This window comes from Pseudophryne corroboree, chromosome 4 (assembly GCF_028390025.1).
Source record: "Pseudophryne corroboree isolate aPseCor3 chromosome 4, aPseCor3.hap2, whole genome shotgun sequence".
Classification (NCBI taxonomy): domain Eukaryota; kingdom Metazoa; phylum Chordata; class Amphibia; order Anura; family Myobatrachidae; genus Pseudophryne; species Pseudophryne corroboree.
Window position 1 is genome coordinate 830,136,245 of NC_086447.1, and position 15,110 is coordinate 830,151,354.

Here is a 15,110-nt window from a genome sequence, read left to right on the forward strand (position 1 = left end):
AACATGAGTTTATTAATTAATTAGTTAAGAATAATTATCCTTCTACGATCCTAAGGAAAAATGCACAAAAGGTGCAAAGAGATTTTTGTTACAAAATTATGTTAAAATGTTCTGGTCTGTAAATCATGAAGAAAAGATTTAGAAAGGTTGCAGACACTATATAGTCTGACACCCGTTTCTCCTGACCAGTACAGATAATCTGTATTAATGGGACCCACGGAGGAGGTCGGTGTACATATTTTATCATAGAAAGACTGATTACATTGGGTCAATACTATGCACTTTGTTAGTTACCCATGAAATCATATGGCATAAATTCAGATTGGATGTCTGGCTGTGCTCATGAGAAATCGATCCTCACAAAGGAGGATATAAAAAAGAAAAAAAAAAAAGGCTGAAAAAGTATAAATAGTGGTGATACTGCTGTTGGTGTCCACCCTTCAAGGGAAGGGGAATAGTTCCTATCCTACAACACCGGGTATTCCCAGGGAGTCTCCTCTCGTGGTACTAACCCAGCCCAATGCTGTTTAGCTTCCAAGATCGGACGAGATCGGGCACAAGAGGCGTGGTATGATAGTAGGAGGGATATCTACCAATGAGAGTGCACCTATATATGAAAGTATAGAATTATAGAAATATAGAACAGGTAGTAGGTGGATCTGCTTTCCACGTTAGGCAGAGTAAAATGACTGTCACACCGTGGCGCCGTGTACCCTGGATCGGGGATGAGAGTCCACTAGACAATAGTCAGTTAGGAAAATGAAGGAAAAGGTATAGAGATAAAGTTAAATAACCATTCAATATTTAAGGAACAAATATCCAATAACGGAGAAAAAATCAAAATGAGTTACAAAAACCAGAGACAAGCTGACTATGCAATCTTTGTATGCAGTCAATTTAAATATGTGACAAAAATAAATAACCCATGCGCAGTTGAAAATAGAGATCGGTGCATCTGATAAGAAATACTGTGTAAGGCTGATATAAATAAAATTCAGAAAGTAGGTGATCACAAAAATAAGCACTTATAATAAAGTATATTGCTTAAGGCCATTAGGATCATATAGTATCAAGAGTTAAGGATCACCCTCTAATCACCCAGACAAATGAACTGGGTTAAACACAAGGAGTCATTATTTCTGTGTGTATATAAATACCTCCTAAGAGATATATAAATATATCATACATCAACAGTGGGTGCCTATATTAGAGATTAAGCACAATAATAGCTTGTGTTGAAAATAGGAACCTATGTACACATCATGTCAAAAATACAATGATTATTGATGTTGGCAAAAAAGCCAAAATACTAAAAAAATCAGACGCAGCAGGTAGATGATAAGCAGAGAAGCCTCCATACGCAGGTCCCGCTGTGGAATCCGTAGAAAACGCGTTTCGCCCGCGGGCTTGTTCACTTCCGGGATCTCACAGCTTCTTGTACATACAGGGTTTAAAAAGCCCTGTCGGTATGTATAGCAGCCAATCAGTTTCAAAGACAATTGGTTACGTGGGCGGGAATAGGGAGACTGACAGCAATAGTATCCAAAGAATACGTGGTATGACTAGGTGAGGGGGATGCGCCTGTGGGGTGGGCGGGTTACGGAGCGTGATGACGCTCCGGAGGTATATGTCCTCTCATAGGCTGGAGGCGGCGTCGCTGAAGGGGATACGCCTGTAGGGTGGGCGGGTTACGGAGCGTGATGACGCTCCGGAGGTATATGTCCTCTCATAGGCTGAAGGCGGCGTCACTGCTAGGGAGATAATGTGGCGCCATGATGGAGAAGGGAATGCCAGGTCTGAATGCGCCCGTAAAGTGGGCGGATTAAGGGGCGTGATGACGTTAAGGGGATGTGTACTCACAGCATACACAGGGGACGGCGCTACAGTTGAAGAGATAAAGTAGCGCCATGCTGAAAGAGGGAATGCCAGATATATGCAGTATAGATGTAAATAGCTGTTTATAATAACCAATAGAGGCATGTAGGCAGTGCGTCAATGTAAAAGAAGGGGGCTGAAGGGGCAAAATAAATGAGACCCTGAGTAATGGGTATTGACAGGGCATACTGGAAAATATATGAATAATACAGCCTCGGTAACATAGACGGGGAATGACGCTGTCATTGGGGAGTGGTATAGAACAGTTGGGGAAAAGGGAGATTGGGATATGGTGCAAAGGTAAAAATTAAATTAACCTATTGTTAGCCTAGTGTGATGGTTATAAAAAGAAAGAAAGTGTAAAAGTGACTTAAGTGATGAGTAATTAAAATATATTATAGATATATACAGAATTATAGAAAATTATAAAAAATTAATATTATAAAAGATGTAAAAACTAATATAAAGTGAATTGATATATTGTGAGAGTGAAACGGGAGAATTGAGTAATTGTAGTGGGGTGCTGGTGGAGAAGCTAGGAACTACAACCTAAGGTGTCGACGGCTATAGAGTGATGTTATAAGGAATAAAAAATGCTAATGGTGAAAAAATGGGAGGAGGGGCTGATTATTATGTTGTTGCCTTAGTTGTGTCTTGATGATTACTGGAGTGAGTGACTATAAGGGGAGGAGAAAAGTGATAAGGGAAAGAAAGATTGGGGGATTATAACTAGGGTGAAGTGAGACATGGGATTCGCAAATAAGGATTGGGAAATTGGAAGCATTAGCCCGGTGCAGCATGGGTAAACTATAGCCAATGAGGTACTTGGTGAAAGAAATTTTAGGTAGTGAAGGAAAATTTAGCCGTGATGTAAACGGTGGGGCTATGCACTCTAGTGTAAGCTAGGATTGCAATGAATGACAATAGGGATAGCAGAGGAATGAGATGGGAGATATGATAAGTTGGGTGACGGAAAAGGAAAGAAGGGGAGAGGTTATAAACGTTATGATGGATAAGAAGGTGGGAATGGGGAGACATGTGGCATGAATGGGGGAGGGAAGAGATGAAAAAATTGTTGGCATAATTGGTAAAAAGGACTAGTGAGGACGATGCTGATTAGAATGGGAATGAGAAAGCATATGGCATATATAGAGGAGGGAAGAAATGAAAAATTAGTGACATGTTTAGTAACAGGGACTGGTAAAGCAATACTAAAGATGAGGAAAATTATTAACCATTAAAGTGAGAGCTAAAAGGACAAATAAAATTGTATGTATTATAAAAAGACACTGTAATTGATGTTTTCATTAAGTCCGTCAGGTCGAAGACTCCCAAGCCGAAAAATCCATTCGCTCTCTTTCTTATATAGTTCTTTAGTCAGATCACCCCTACGTATGCCCAGGTGGATGCGGTCTAGACCAAAGACTTTTAATTCTTTGGTAGAGCCATTGTGCTGAAGGTAAAAATGTTTGGCGACTGTGGTAAGTTGTTTCATACGTGTCAAGTCTTTAGACGCGTTCCGAATATTCCCCAAATGTTCCAAGGTCCTTTCTTTTAATTTGCGAGTGGTCATACCAACATATTTAATATTGCAACTACAAGTAATGCAATAGATTATTGCTTGGGTATTGCAGTTGAAGAAGTGCCGTATCTTTGTTGTTTGTCCATACTTATCAGTAACTATGTTGGTTTGTAGTATGTGTGTACAAGCCTTACATTGGCCACAAGGGAAGGAACCCGGTGTGGCTGGTTTCTTGCGTGTTGATGTTATTAGATGGCTCTGAACCAACTGGTCCTTAATGTTCCTGGATCTTCGCCAGCTCATCTGTACTGTGGGGCCAACAATGGGAGACAGGACAGGGTCCATTCGGAGTATAGGTCAGGTGAGAATAGTTAGAGCGCTGATATCCTTGTTTTTGTATTGTATAAATGTTCTGTTTGTTTCACACCCGGTTTGTCAAGCCCTGAGGACGGGGAGATTCCCCGAAACATGTTGGCATTAAAGGGAAACCTATTCTCTACGATTTGAGTCAGTCTGCGTGATTGCCGCCATACACCTTCTACTGCATTATTAGCTTATGCCAAGCTAATTAGGAGGGCACCGCAGCACAGTCTAATTTGACTATCGGAGTGCCGGATTAAAACCTTTGCAATATATATATATATATATATATATATAGATATATATAGATAGATAGATAGATAGATAGATAGATAGATAGATAATGCACACACATTTATAGAACCCTGCAAGAAAATGGATTTGGACACAAATCCTCTTTATACCACATTCATGCGCGGAACCCGAGAGCTTGCCGCATTCAGCCACAATACCCCTCATTAAATAATACATTCCAATATACTGTCACACCCGGGACTCCAACCCACAACCTGCTGTATCCCAGCCAAACACCCCACCCACCGAGCCACTTGATCCCGCCTAAAAACTATGAGATTTCTAACTATATGAAGCTACCTGTACCCCGTAAAAAAAAACCAGCACTGTAATTGAGCAGATCTATGTAGAGTGCAGCCACACATCCAGTACCTTGCAGCCGCACACTGCACAGATCTGCCCAGCCGTAACGCTGATCACCCCTACACAAAGTACAAGGCAAGCTTCAAATATTTACAGCTCCCCATCTTGGAACTCTAGCTTTCTATGCAAGGGCAGATAACTGAATGAATAGTGTCCAACTGCAATGCCATATGCAATGGGTTTGAATCCCAGGCACATCAGCATCCTGAAGTGGTATAAAGGACAGTGTGACTGAACAAAAAAGAGCTATCAAGTCAAGTCCATGAATGCTGCATATATATATATATATATATATATATATCCAATGGGGGTGTCCCGCACTCTCATCAAAAAGTCCAACTTTGGGGTGCACTACACAGATGATCCCCTAATCGGGCGATTCTGGTACATGATAATTCCAATAAGTAGGCTCTCTCCAGTCCATAAACATGTGCTTGAAGATAATTTTAATTTATCATACTCACAAGGTTATAAATGCAAGGGTTCATTGTATATGCATGTAGACAGAAAAGCAGCAATGTTTCAGTCCCTCCGGACCTTTGTCAAGCATGTCACCAGTACAAGCCACCAACATAGCACTACAGCCGAGTCATTACAGCTTTTCTGTCTACATACATACACAATGAAGCCTTGCATTTGTTACCTTGTGAGCATGATAAATTAAAAATATCTTCAAGCACGTTTATGGACTGGAGAGTGTCTACTTATTGGAATTCTTTTATATATATATATATATCAACAAACTAGAGTCTAAGTGCGCTAATGGATAGTACTGTATATCATGAATAAACAGATTTAAAAGATTCAACTTGCAGTTTTTAATACATAAAAGCCACAATGGCATAAAACATCTGTGAGCATATAAACATCTCTTTACAGAATGTATAGACAATGTATATAAACAGTTTCTGTTAGATGGAAAATTCAAGTGAAACTTGAGATTCGTGGTAAATCTTCCTTAGTAGTATAGAATACAGATGGAATACAGTACTCGAACACAACCCAACGCGTTTCGTCCCTAACTGGGACTTCCTCAGGGGTAATATCGAGTGCCAGATGTTTTTTTACAGATAATCCCAAGATTGTGTAAAAAGCTCACTGAATATAAAAGCAGGCAAAAGACCAAAATGACTGGGAAAGCAGTTCAATATTATGAAGCCCCCAGTCACACAGAGTCCAGATAACAAATGGACAAATAGGTGACCCGAAAACAATGTGGTTTAAAGTCTATCACTGACTCTATAAACCAGTCCCTGATGAGGGTGAGACCGCTCAGTAGTGGGTCAACAGCCAAATAGTGTAGTGGTCATCTCAAAGTCCAGAATGATCATTCTGGACTTTGAGATGACCACTACACTATTTGGCTGTTAGGGACGAAACGCGTTGGGTTGTGTTCGAGTACTGTATTCCATCTGTATTCTATACTACTAAGGAAGATTTACCACGAATCTCAAGTTTCACTTGAATTTTCCATCTAACAGAAACTGTTTATATACATTGTCTATACATTCTGTAAAGAGATGTTTATATGCTCACAGATGTTTTATGCCATTGTGGCTTTTATGTATTAAAAACTGCAAGTTGAATCTTTTAAATCTGTTTATTCATGATATACAGTACTATCCATTAGCGCACTTAGACTCTAGTTTGTTGGTTTGTTATCTTAGGGCCCCACCTAACAGGGGGTTCGTCTAAGCTGCAGCTCAGTTCCGCTCCACGTAGCGCCTAAGGGTACCCCTTGTTTTTCTATATATATATATATATATATATATATATATATATATATATATATATAAAATCTGGTTGAGCATTCCTTATCTAAAATGCTTGGGACCAGAAGCATTTTGGATAATGGATTATTCTTTATTTCTGAATATTTAATAATTTTTGCCCCCCCCCCCCCCCTATAATGCCATCTCTGTCTCTGCCATCATCACCCATACACCTTCCCCCTCACCCATTCACCTGCCCCCTGCTATCAGCAATCAGGGTCACGTATCACCTCCGAGGTTGCCAGGGACACCACTGGGTTGCCAGGAGCGGGGCCGAGCAGGTGAGCATAGCCGCACCGTGCTGCAGGTGAGATGGTGGGCAGGAGGTGATAGAGTCGCTCCCTTGCTCGCTGGCTGTGTTGTGTGTGCTAGGGGCCGTGCTACTGGCCTGTGCCTCAGCCTGCTGCCCCTGCTCCAGCCCACTCCCCTCCTCGCTCTCTGCTGCTGTCCGAAACCCGTTCCTGACCGCGGTGCTGCTGCTGCCACCGCTGGGACTGGGGGATGGCGGCTGCTAACCTGGTGTCTGGTCATCCTACGGAGCCTGGATGAGGTGGGCTACATCCTGGAGCGAGGGCCGGAGCCGGGTGAACACCACTAACCTGGTCAGCGTTCTGGCTCAATTCCCTGCCAACGTGCGACATAAGGACCCCTGGCCAGGGGGGCGCAAAAGGATGCGGTACAGGCCGCATGCGGCATATGGGCCACGAGTTTAACACCCCTGCTATATAGGTATTAGCGACAGAAAGTGTCGGGGTAGGAGACAGAAATGGTCAGGAGATGCTGGGTTTCAAAAAGGGGGCAGCTGCAAGTGAAAGTAATTAAAACAGGTAACTGACAAGTGCTGGTAACAGCACCCCCTATGCTTCAGCGCTATACGCTGTGCCCTCTCCGCACACAACTAGTTATGGCCCTGCCAACTGCTGCCCCAAACACTGGCAAACATCGACGGCTGGGACTCACTAGCAGTAGGTGTGGTTCCCCTATTTGAATTTTGGAGTGTGTTGCACCCCCACCTCTGTAACTGCCACTGGCAAGAAAGTCCAGGAACAGAGCATTTTGTATCTAATGGAATGGGTCATGTTGGAGGTTATGCAAAGGGGGCAACCAGCTGCTACATGTGGGGGTACTTACTAATACAGGTCATTCCATTTTGAAAGAAAATATTCTAATTTAGGCACACTGTCCCTTTCTTGGAACAGTCCTAGTTTTGGCGCTCATTTCCCACTCCCCGGCTTCACAAAGGCAGTAAACAAGGAGAAACCTACTCTCTGGCAATGCCGAGTTTACAGATTAGCTGAGCTGTGTCTTTGAGGGTGAAACATGAGTATGGGAGAAGTATCATATCAGTGTGATGCTCCTACTGAGAGGGAGAAACAGTGATCACCACTGATGATTCCCCCTTTTCAGATCCGAAAATGGGCCAGAGCCAATTTCTTAGCAGTTTCGGGAACATGGTAGACACTTATGTAAGCTGTGTCTGTGCCCGCTAAGCCTCTGGGCCCCAAAGCAATGGCAGCCCTTGCACACACTATAGCTACACCCATATCTGTAACGATGTTTGATAAACATTGTAGTGACAGGTATTTTCCACAGTCCAGTATCCAGAGCAACACACTGGGTGTCCTTACCCATTTCTTGCCTGGTGCTGCAAACGCCAGCTCCAGATTGCTCCAATATACTCTTCACTGCGCCCAGTGACTCCTCATCATTCTCTGCAAACCCCAGGTAGTTATAGGATCCCATGTTTATCGCATCCTTGATGATCTTTCCAGTGTACCTAAAATTAGACAAAATGACATTGTCAGTCAACATAAAGGGCTTTCCTACATTTGGACAACTGCTCCCCTTGGAGAACCTACTGTGGATGACTGGAAGGAGGGTAATATTTGGTGTGATCTGTAGCATCAACAGAATGAAATTTTTTTTTTTTTTTTTTAATTCAACAATTTTTATTGAGATTTGTTTCCTTTTTTGTACAGATTACAAAACAAAAATACAACATAAACCTAAAGCATTGCTGTCGACAATAGTATCAGGCAACATATAGCATATCTTGCACAGACATATAGTTATAATCGGTTGACATCTGTTATTGAACCCGGCCGACACGTCACTTCACCCATATATATATCTATATGCACACATACACCTATGTACATATATATACACATATATACACATACCTACAAATACATACACAAAAAAAAATAAAAAAATACAGCTTTCCAGAACCGCTGAATACAACCATATCAAATACAGGAAGTAGTGCCTCGGGTGAGCTATATAGTAAATAACACTATTGTGCAAGCAGTACAATTTCCTAGCCTCATCGGGTAGCTTCGGGGTGATTATGTTGAAGCTAAACTTGCATCCGCAGATATTGTAGTGCAGGCACCCCCAACATATGGTGATGACAACCATCTATCCCATATCGCATAATATTTATTAATGGCTTTCCTGGATACATAGACAAATCTTTCATGCGCCACTGTAGTATTCACTAAAGCAATCCATGAGTCAATATCTGGGCCATCAGGTGCCATCCACGACCGGGCTATAGAAACCTGTGCAAGAGCACACAGGTTGATAACGTAACGCCTGGAGGGGGCATCCAGCAACTCCTCATCCACCACCGCCAGCATACACACAGGGGGGGTCAGCACATCAGCAGGCATACCAGTGGAAACCATAATCTTGAGTACATCCTGCCAGAAGGCATTAACTATCCTACAGGACCAAATCATGTGCCAAAAGGTGCCCCCATCTAGAGTACACTTGGGACATTTAGAATCCATTCTTCCTCCGAATCTCATCAACCTCTCAGGAGTAATATAGACTCTATGTAAAACAAAAAGATGCACCTGTTGGTAACGGACCGCTGTGGTCGCCAGTCTAGAGGCACCCAGTGCATCCTCCCAGGTATCATTAGATATGGGCCCCAGATCACTTTCCCATCTAGATTTAAGAGAAAGAAGGGTCTCACAATGATAAGCACGTAGTAGAGCCGAATAAAATATGGAAATAGTACAATTTTGAAGCTTAACAAATAGTTCCCTAACTGGTGTGTCCCGGAGCATCAGGGGAGCGTTTGCAAATTGAGTTTGACAAGCATGGCGGAGTTGTAGATATCGATAGAAATAGAAGGTAGGAATATTATAATCCTCCTGCAATTGTTGGAAAGACTTAAATACACCCATATGATACAATTGCCCAAGAGACTGCACTCCCCGGCTGCTCCAGACCTCCCTCATCTGCAACGATGTAAGCTCATTAAAAGAATGTGCGTAGGCTAGAGGCGTTTCCGGATCCCAACCCTCTCCCTGGAGCAATCTATGCGTCTGTCTCCATACCATAATTGCTTGTTTGACAATGGGAAGGTTAAGTAGCGATACATTGTCACTCAACAGTAGTTGTAATGGGGTGCAATCAGTGCCAGATTAAGGTCCTCGTGGGCCTGGAGCTGAAATTTATAAAGGGCCTATTGTGTGCCGCTGCAAGGGGTGTGACCAGCATGGCGGGGTGTGGATATTGATATGGGGGTGTAACCAGTGGTGTACAGTGCCGGCGCTAACCGCTCAGCAGGGTCCGCAATGCAGGGAGGCGCTGACCAGGAGAGGCGCTCTCCCCGCTCTGCAACAACCCTGCTGTTGCTGCCGCTGCGCCTGCCTGTCACACTGTATAGTGGTCAGCGGCGCCGGCAACATGAAGAACGGCTCCCCCTCTCTATCTCCTCCTTGCTGGAAGCGGCACCTAGAGAGAGGGGGGCACCGCAGACACCCGGGCCAGTCATTGTCAATGTCCACATTCACATCGCCGGGTGCTAGCAGTGTTGATTGGTGGATGGCACCGATCATCCACCAATCACAGTCATGAGAGTATCATATCAGTGATTGGTGGATGGCTAGTGCTATCCACCAATCATGTTTCATTGCAGTGAAAGTGTGCTCGCACAGAGCCGCTGCCAGAGATGGAAGGGAGCGTGGCGCAGCAGTAGTAAGTGGAGGAGGGTGAGTAGACGTATTGGGCCGCCCCACAGATCTGAGGTCTCATTTTGAATGTCTCTTTTATTGAAGGGGGTTATCCTTGGACATCCTTTCATTGGGAGTAGTCAGCCCTGGATTCAATTTCAGAATTAATAATACTGTATATTAAAATAATTTAACAAGGCTTTGTGAAACAGCCCATTCTGTATCCATATGCAATATGGGACAATAAAAAAAAATCTTATGTACAACAAAAGTACAACACAGTACGCACAAATCATGTACCCTGCCTTCAGATTTCTGCTGCCAGGCTTGTATGCTGCCCAAAAGAAGGCTTCAGCTTCCTCCCCACTGCTGCCTGATGGAGGTGCAGGGAAAGGAGTCACACACACCGGGAACAGCTAGTGGGGCTGCGTTTACAAGATGGGAAGGGCTCCCTGTTTTACATGACCTGGGCCCCCTGAAAGCTTAATCCGGCCCTGCCTGAGTGCTGAGCTCGGCCTGCTCCCCCGCTCCTTCCTGCATGTATTTGCTGAACAGCTGCCACTCAGCGCATGCCCCCAACCAGCAGCAGCCAGGCTCGGCTGGAGATCAACAGCAGCCACCACCAGTGAGTCCGTACCTCAGAGGCACTGAATGCAGGTGAGCGTCGGAGGTGGAAGGCAGTGCAGGCCTTTGTCTTGGCATGCTCCTGTGTGCACATGTTCCTAGGCCCCACACATCATTGCACCCCCTCCTTCCCATGGCCATTACGTTTAAGAGGCACTACTACTGTGGGTTATTGCGAGTATAAGGGGCACTACTATCGTTGCCAGATCATCCCTTTAATCCTGGAGACCTGTGATTTACACAGGTTTTGTGGCTGATTAGAACCAGGTGGAATGCAGGCTTAAATGTAATCAGCCACAGAACCTGTATTATTCATAGGTCTCCAGGATTAAAGGGATGATCTGGCAACCCTAGGCACTACTGTGGGGATTATATGTAAGTGGCATCGTGTATAAGGAGTACTACTGTGTAGTCTAACGTGAGTAAGGGTCACTACTGTCTGTTGAAATGTGAATAAGGAACACTACTTGTAGTGTGAATAAGATTATGCTACTGTGTGGTGTAATTTGAAATGTGGGTACTATTGTGTGGTCACAACTCTTCCTTGTGAGATCACACCCCTTTTGTATGGGAGGGAGGGCGAAAATTTATAGTTTGCAGGAGGGCGCCGAACACCCTAGCACCGGCCCTGGTGGTGTATATATAAGTGTAAGTGTGTGTGTGTGTGTGTGTGTGTGTGTGTGTGTGTGTGTTTGAAACATGGAAAAATCTCAGCACTGGAATGTCAAATTATATCTGCAACAAATCAATTATTGAAACAAATCCATAGGGCTGGATGTAATGACGCCAGAGTTTGGCAGCCGAACGGGCCATTTTTTTTAAAGGCAAAACCATGCCTTGTAAGTGATTGCCCCTTTAAAAAAATGTCTGAATTCGGCCGACATCCCGCACGGCCTATGAACTCGGACGTCATTACATACAGAGAAAATAGAAAAATTCCCAAAATGAAAATCATAAAAAAAATTCTAGTTTTCATCCTAAATTGGGGGAAGGGAGTGTCATAGAATGTCCAGGGATGCGTCAGGAGCTTTGAGGAAACAATTCTGAGAAAATGGCACAATCAGGGATTCATGCGTGGGTTAAACCCATTGATTCTACTATTTACGCGGAATAAGTGAGTTCCACACCGTAATTCCCGATTTTAGGCACAGTGAAAAGGCAATTTAATTGAATAGCTTTTCCTTGCCCCTCATAGTAATTACCCAACAATTAGCCGTGGGCTGAATCTTGAGCTAATTCAGAGGTGGACAAAGTGGCAATATGCACGCAAATGTGCAATATTTTGTCACAAGTGTCCCGATTGTCTGCGCAGAGCAACAGTATAGATTTGGATGCAGGGAATTCTGGGAATTTTTATGGGACTTCCTGGGAGGCAACTGTGAGGTAACAGGTAGCAAAACTGACGCATGCTAATGTGTATTATGGGAGTGTCGGGGGCATGTCTCTGAAAGACACACAGTAGCTTACATATGAGGACTTAGGGGGTATTCAATTCGTGCAGAGTTTTCAGACAGTCAGAAAACCGGCACTAATTCAACCATTGGCTATTCAATCGCGGGCGTTTTCAACATGATTTTGCTCAATTTTCAACATGCCTTTTCAATTTTTAGTGTGTCGAATCGGCATAGTCGAAAACGGACCAAACAACTGTAGAAAACGTCCGCAAATTCGACAAAACACGTGGATCAGTGGGGAATTCGCAGATCCACGTGGTTTTTGACAAGTCGAAAAATCAGGCCAGGTTTTGAATGTGTTGAAAGAAATGGCACGTATTGAATACCCCCATAGACTGAGAAAAAGCACCTGCCATAGGGTTGGTGCAAGTTTCGAAGGTGTGACCAATGATATGTTGATGATACGTCTACAAACGCACTGTATGGAAATGCAGCATCTTAAAAGCTGTGAACGAATATCATGACATCATAAATGTATATCTTGTCCTCTGGCCCATACCTCAATTACCAAGTGTTCCTCTTCTCCACTCCCAATCCTCCAGTTCCTCATTCATTGGTGAGCTGGTGATGTACAGTGCTGTCTGCTCTGTAGCTGCAGCAGGTAGCCCTAATGCTGCAAAGTGCCACTTCTCTGTCAGCAGCAGCTAAGAGGCAGAGCCACAAGGCTGCCGCTGCATGCTGTGAGACTTACTTGCCAGTCAGCACAGCTGCAGCTCCGCTCCAATAAGCAAAGCTGCTGATTAGCACAAACACATCAAAGCAGCATTTTCTGTCAGCGCTTCGGTATAGGCTTGCTCATTCCGGCTCTCATCAGCGGCAGGCCAAGGATCGCATTGTGGGCGGCCAGGGAACACTTTCACACTGCTCCCCTGGCTCAGTCTGCCTATTGTCAGGGAGGTACTTCTGAGCCGGCCCAGTGAACTAGACATAGGCACCATCGCGACAAAAACCCGCTTTTCCGCGGGTCCATCAGGAGGGGGCGGGGCCAAAAGGACATGATGCTATTAGAGGTATCTTTCATATTGGCTCCGCCCCCTCCCGATGGACCCGCGAATCGCGGCATTTTGCTGCGAGGGGCGGGGCTTAATAAAAGAATGCTCTCTCTCCTCATCTATAGAGGGAGTGGGGGGGGGGGGGGGGTACCTGCATGCTCCATGACTGGCGGCCGGGGGATGTAGGGGATGTCTCTGAAGCCGGAAGACGGCAGGTCCTCGAATACTCACTGGCAAGCTGCTGTAGCAGGAATTTGTTTTTCCTGTCTGCAGCAGCATAGCAGTCTAAAGATGCTGTGGGCCTATTTTGATGCTGGGCTTGGAGCTGCAGCTCCATCAGCCCCATTGTTAATCCGGCCCTGGGTGCAATTCCGATCGGTTATATAGAGAATTCGGGAAATCAATTCATCTCTACCAGGATCATGTAACCACTTACTAATATGTACCATTTGTGCCGCTAGATAATATAATCTGAATTTAGGGAGGCCCAGGCCCCCAGAGTCACGTGGGCGCGTAAGGGTGTCTAATTTTATTCTGACCCGGCGTTTAGACCATACGACAGAGGACAGAAGACTATCTATTCTCCGAAAGGTTTTTAATGGGAGATAAACAGGGGAGTGCTGTAGCGCATACAGCAACTTAGGCAGGGCCACCATTTTCACTAAATTAATTCTACCCGTTATAGTTAGAGGTAGAGTCCCCCACACCGCAATACGGGAGTGCAAATAATCCATGTGAGGTTTTATGTTTAGGGAAAAGTATTGAGAAGGATTATTTGTGACCCAGATTCCTAAGTACTTGAATGAGTCCACCCAGCGAAGAGGGAGGGCCACGGGCGGGACCCCAGGACAAGCACCCCGAAAGGGCAATATGCAGGACTTATCCCAATTTATGGACAAGCCAGAATACCCGCCATAGGTGTCAATAATACGCAACACGTGCGGCATGGTGTTGCAGTAGTCTGATATAAACAGCAGAATATCATCCGCGTATAGAGCAATCTTGTCCGTGGTGGGGCCCACCCGGAACCCCCCCACCCGCAGGTCAGAACGCACCAAGCACGCCAAGGGCTCCACTGCTAGAGCAAAAAGGATAGGGGATAGCGGGCAGCCCTGTCTTGTACCCCTGGCCAGAGGGAATGCAGAGGAAATAAATCCATTTATCGAGACCCTGGCTGATGGGGCGGAGTAAAGTAACTTGACCCACCGTATAAAGCGTGGTCCAATACCGAAGCGGGCCATAGACCCCCACAAGAACGCCCACTCCACTGAATCAAAAGCTTTAGCAGCGTCGAGAGACACTACAACAGAAGTGTCGGCGTCCCCGCGAGGGCCCTGTAAGTGCGTGAACAAGCGCCTAAGGTTAGTTAGAGTGGACCGCCCCGGTACGAAACCAGTCTGATCTGTGTGTATAATTTGGGTAATAACGGAGTTGAGTCTAAGTGCCAGGATCTTTGCTAACACCTTGACATCAGTTGTAAGTAGCGAGATAGGTCTATATGAATCTACCCGCTCTGGGTTCTTATCCGGTTTCAATAGCACTATTATCAAAGCCTCAGTCATGGAATCTGGCAGCGACCCCAACTCCAACAAGTCATCGAACAGAGTAAGTAATCTAGGGCCATAAAAGTCAATATGCTTCTTATATAGCTCCATAGGGATTCCATCTAGCCCTGGTGCCTTGCCTCCAGGAAATGATTTGATGGCTGTTTCAATCTCCGTCAATGACAAAGGGGAGTCCAGGAATTCAACCGCCACATTAGAGAGCGAGGGCAATGGTATACCAGCAAGATAATCATCTATTTCGGTTAAATCAGCCGATAGTCTCGTACTATACAGACTTTTATAATAAGCAACAAATTGGTCCGCTATTTCTGGAGTTTTTAC

General features: G+C 44.7%; 1 protein-coding gene and 1 pseudogene across 1 annotated transcript in view; both read right to left on the reverse strand.

Annotated features, from left to right (window-relative positions):
- Window positions 1–15,110, reverse strand: part of LOC134910470 (serine palmitoyltransferase 3-like) — a 312,941-nt gene that overhangs the window by 96,231 nt on the left and 201,600 nt on the right. Inside the window, exon 5 of the mRNA XM_063918543.1 lies at window positions 7,815–7,963. Coding sequence (XP_063774613.1) covers window positions 7,815–7,963 — 149 coding nt within the window. The remainder of the gene's footprint in view (window positions 1–7,814; window positions 7,964–15,110) is intronic.
- LOC134911924 (5S ribosomal RNA) lies at window positions 464–582 on the reverse strand (annotated as a pseudogene).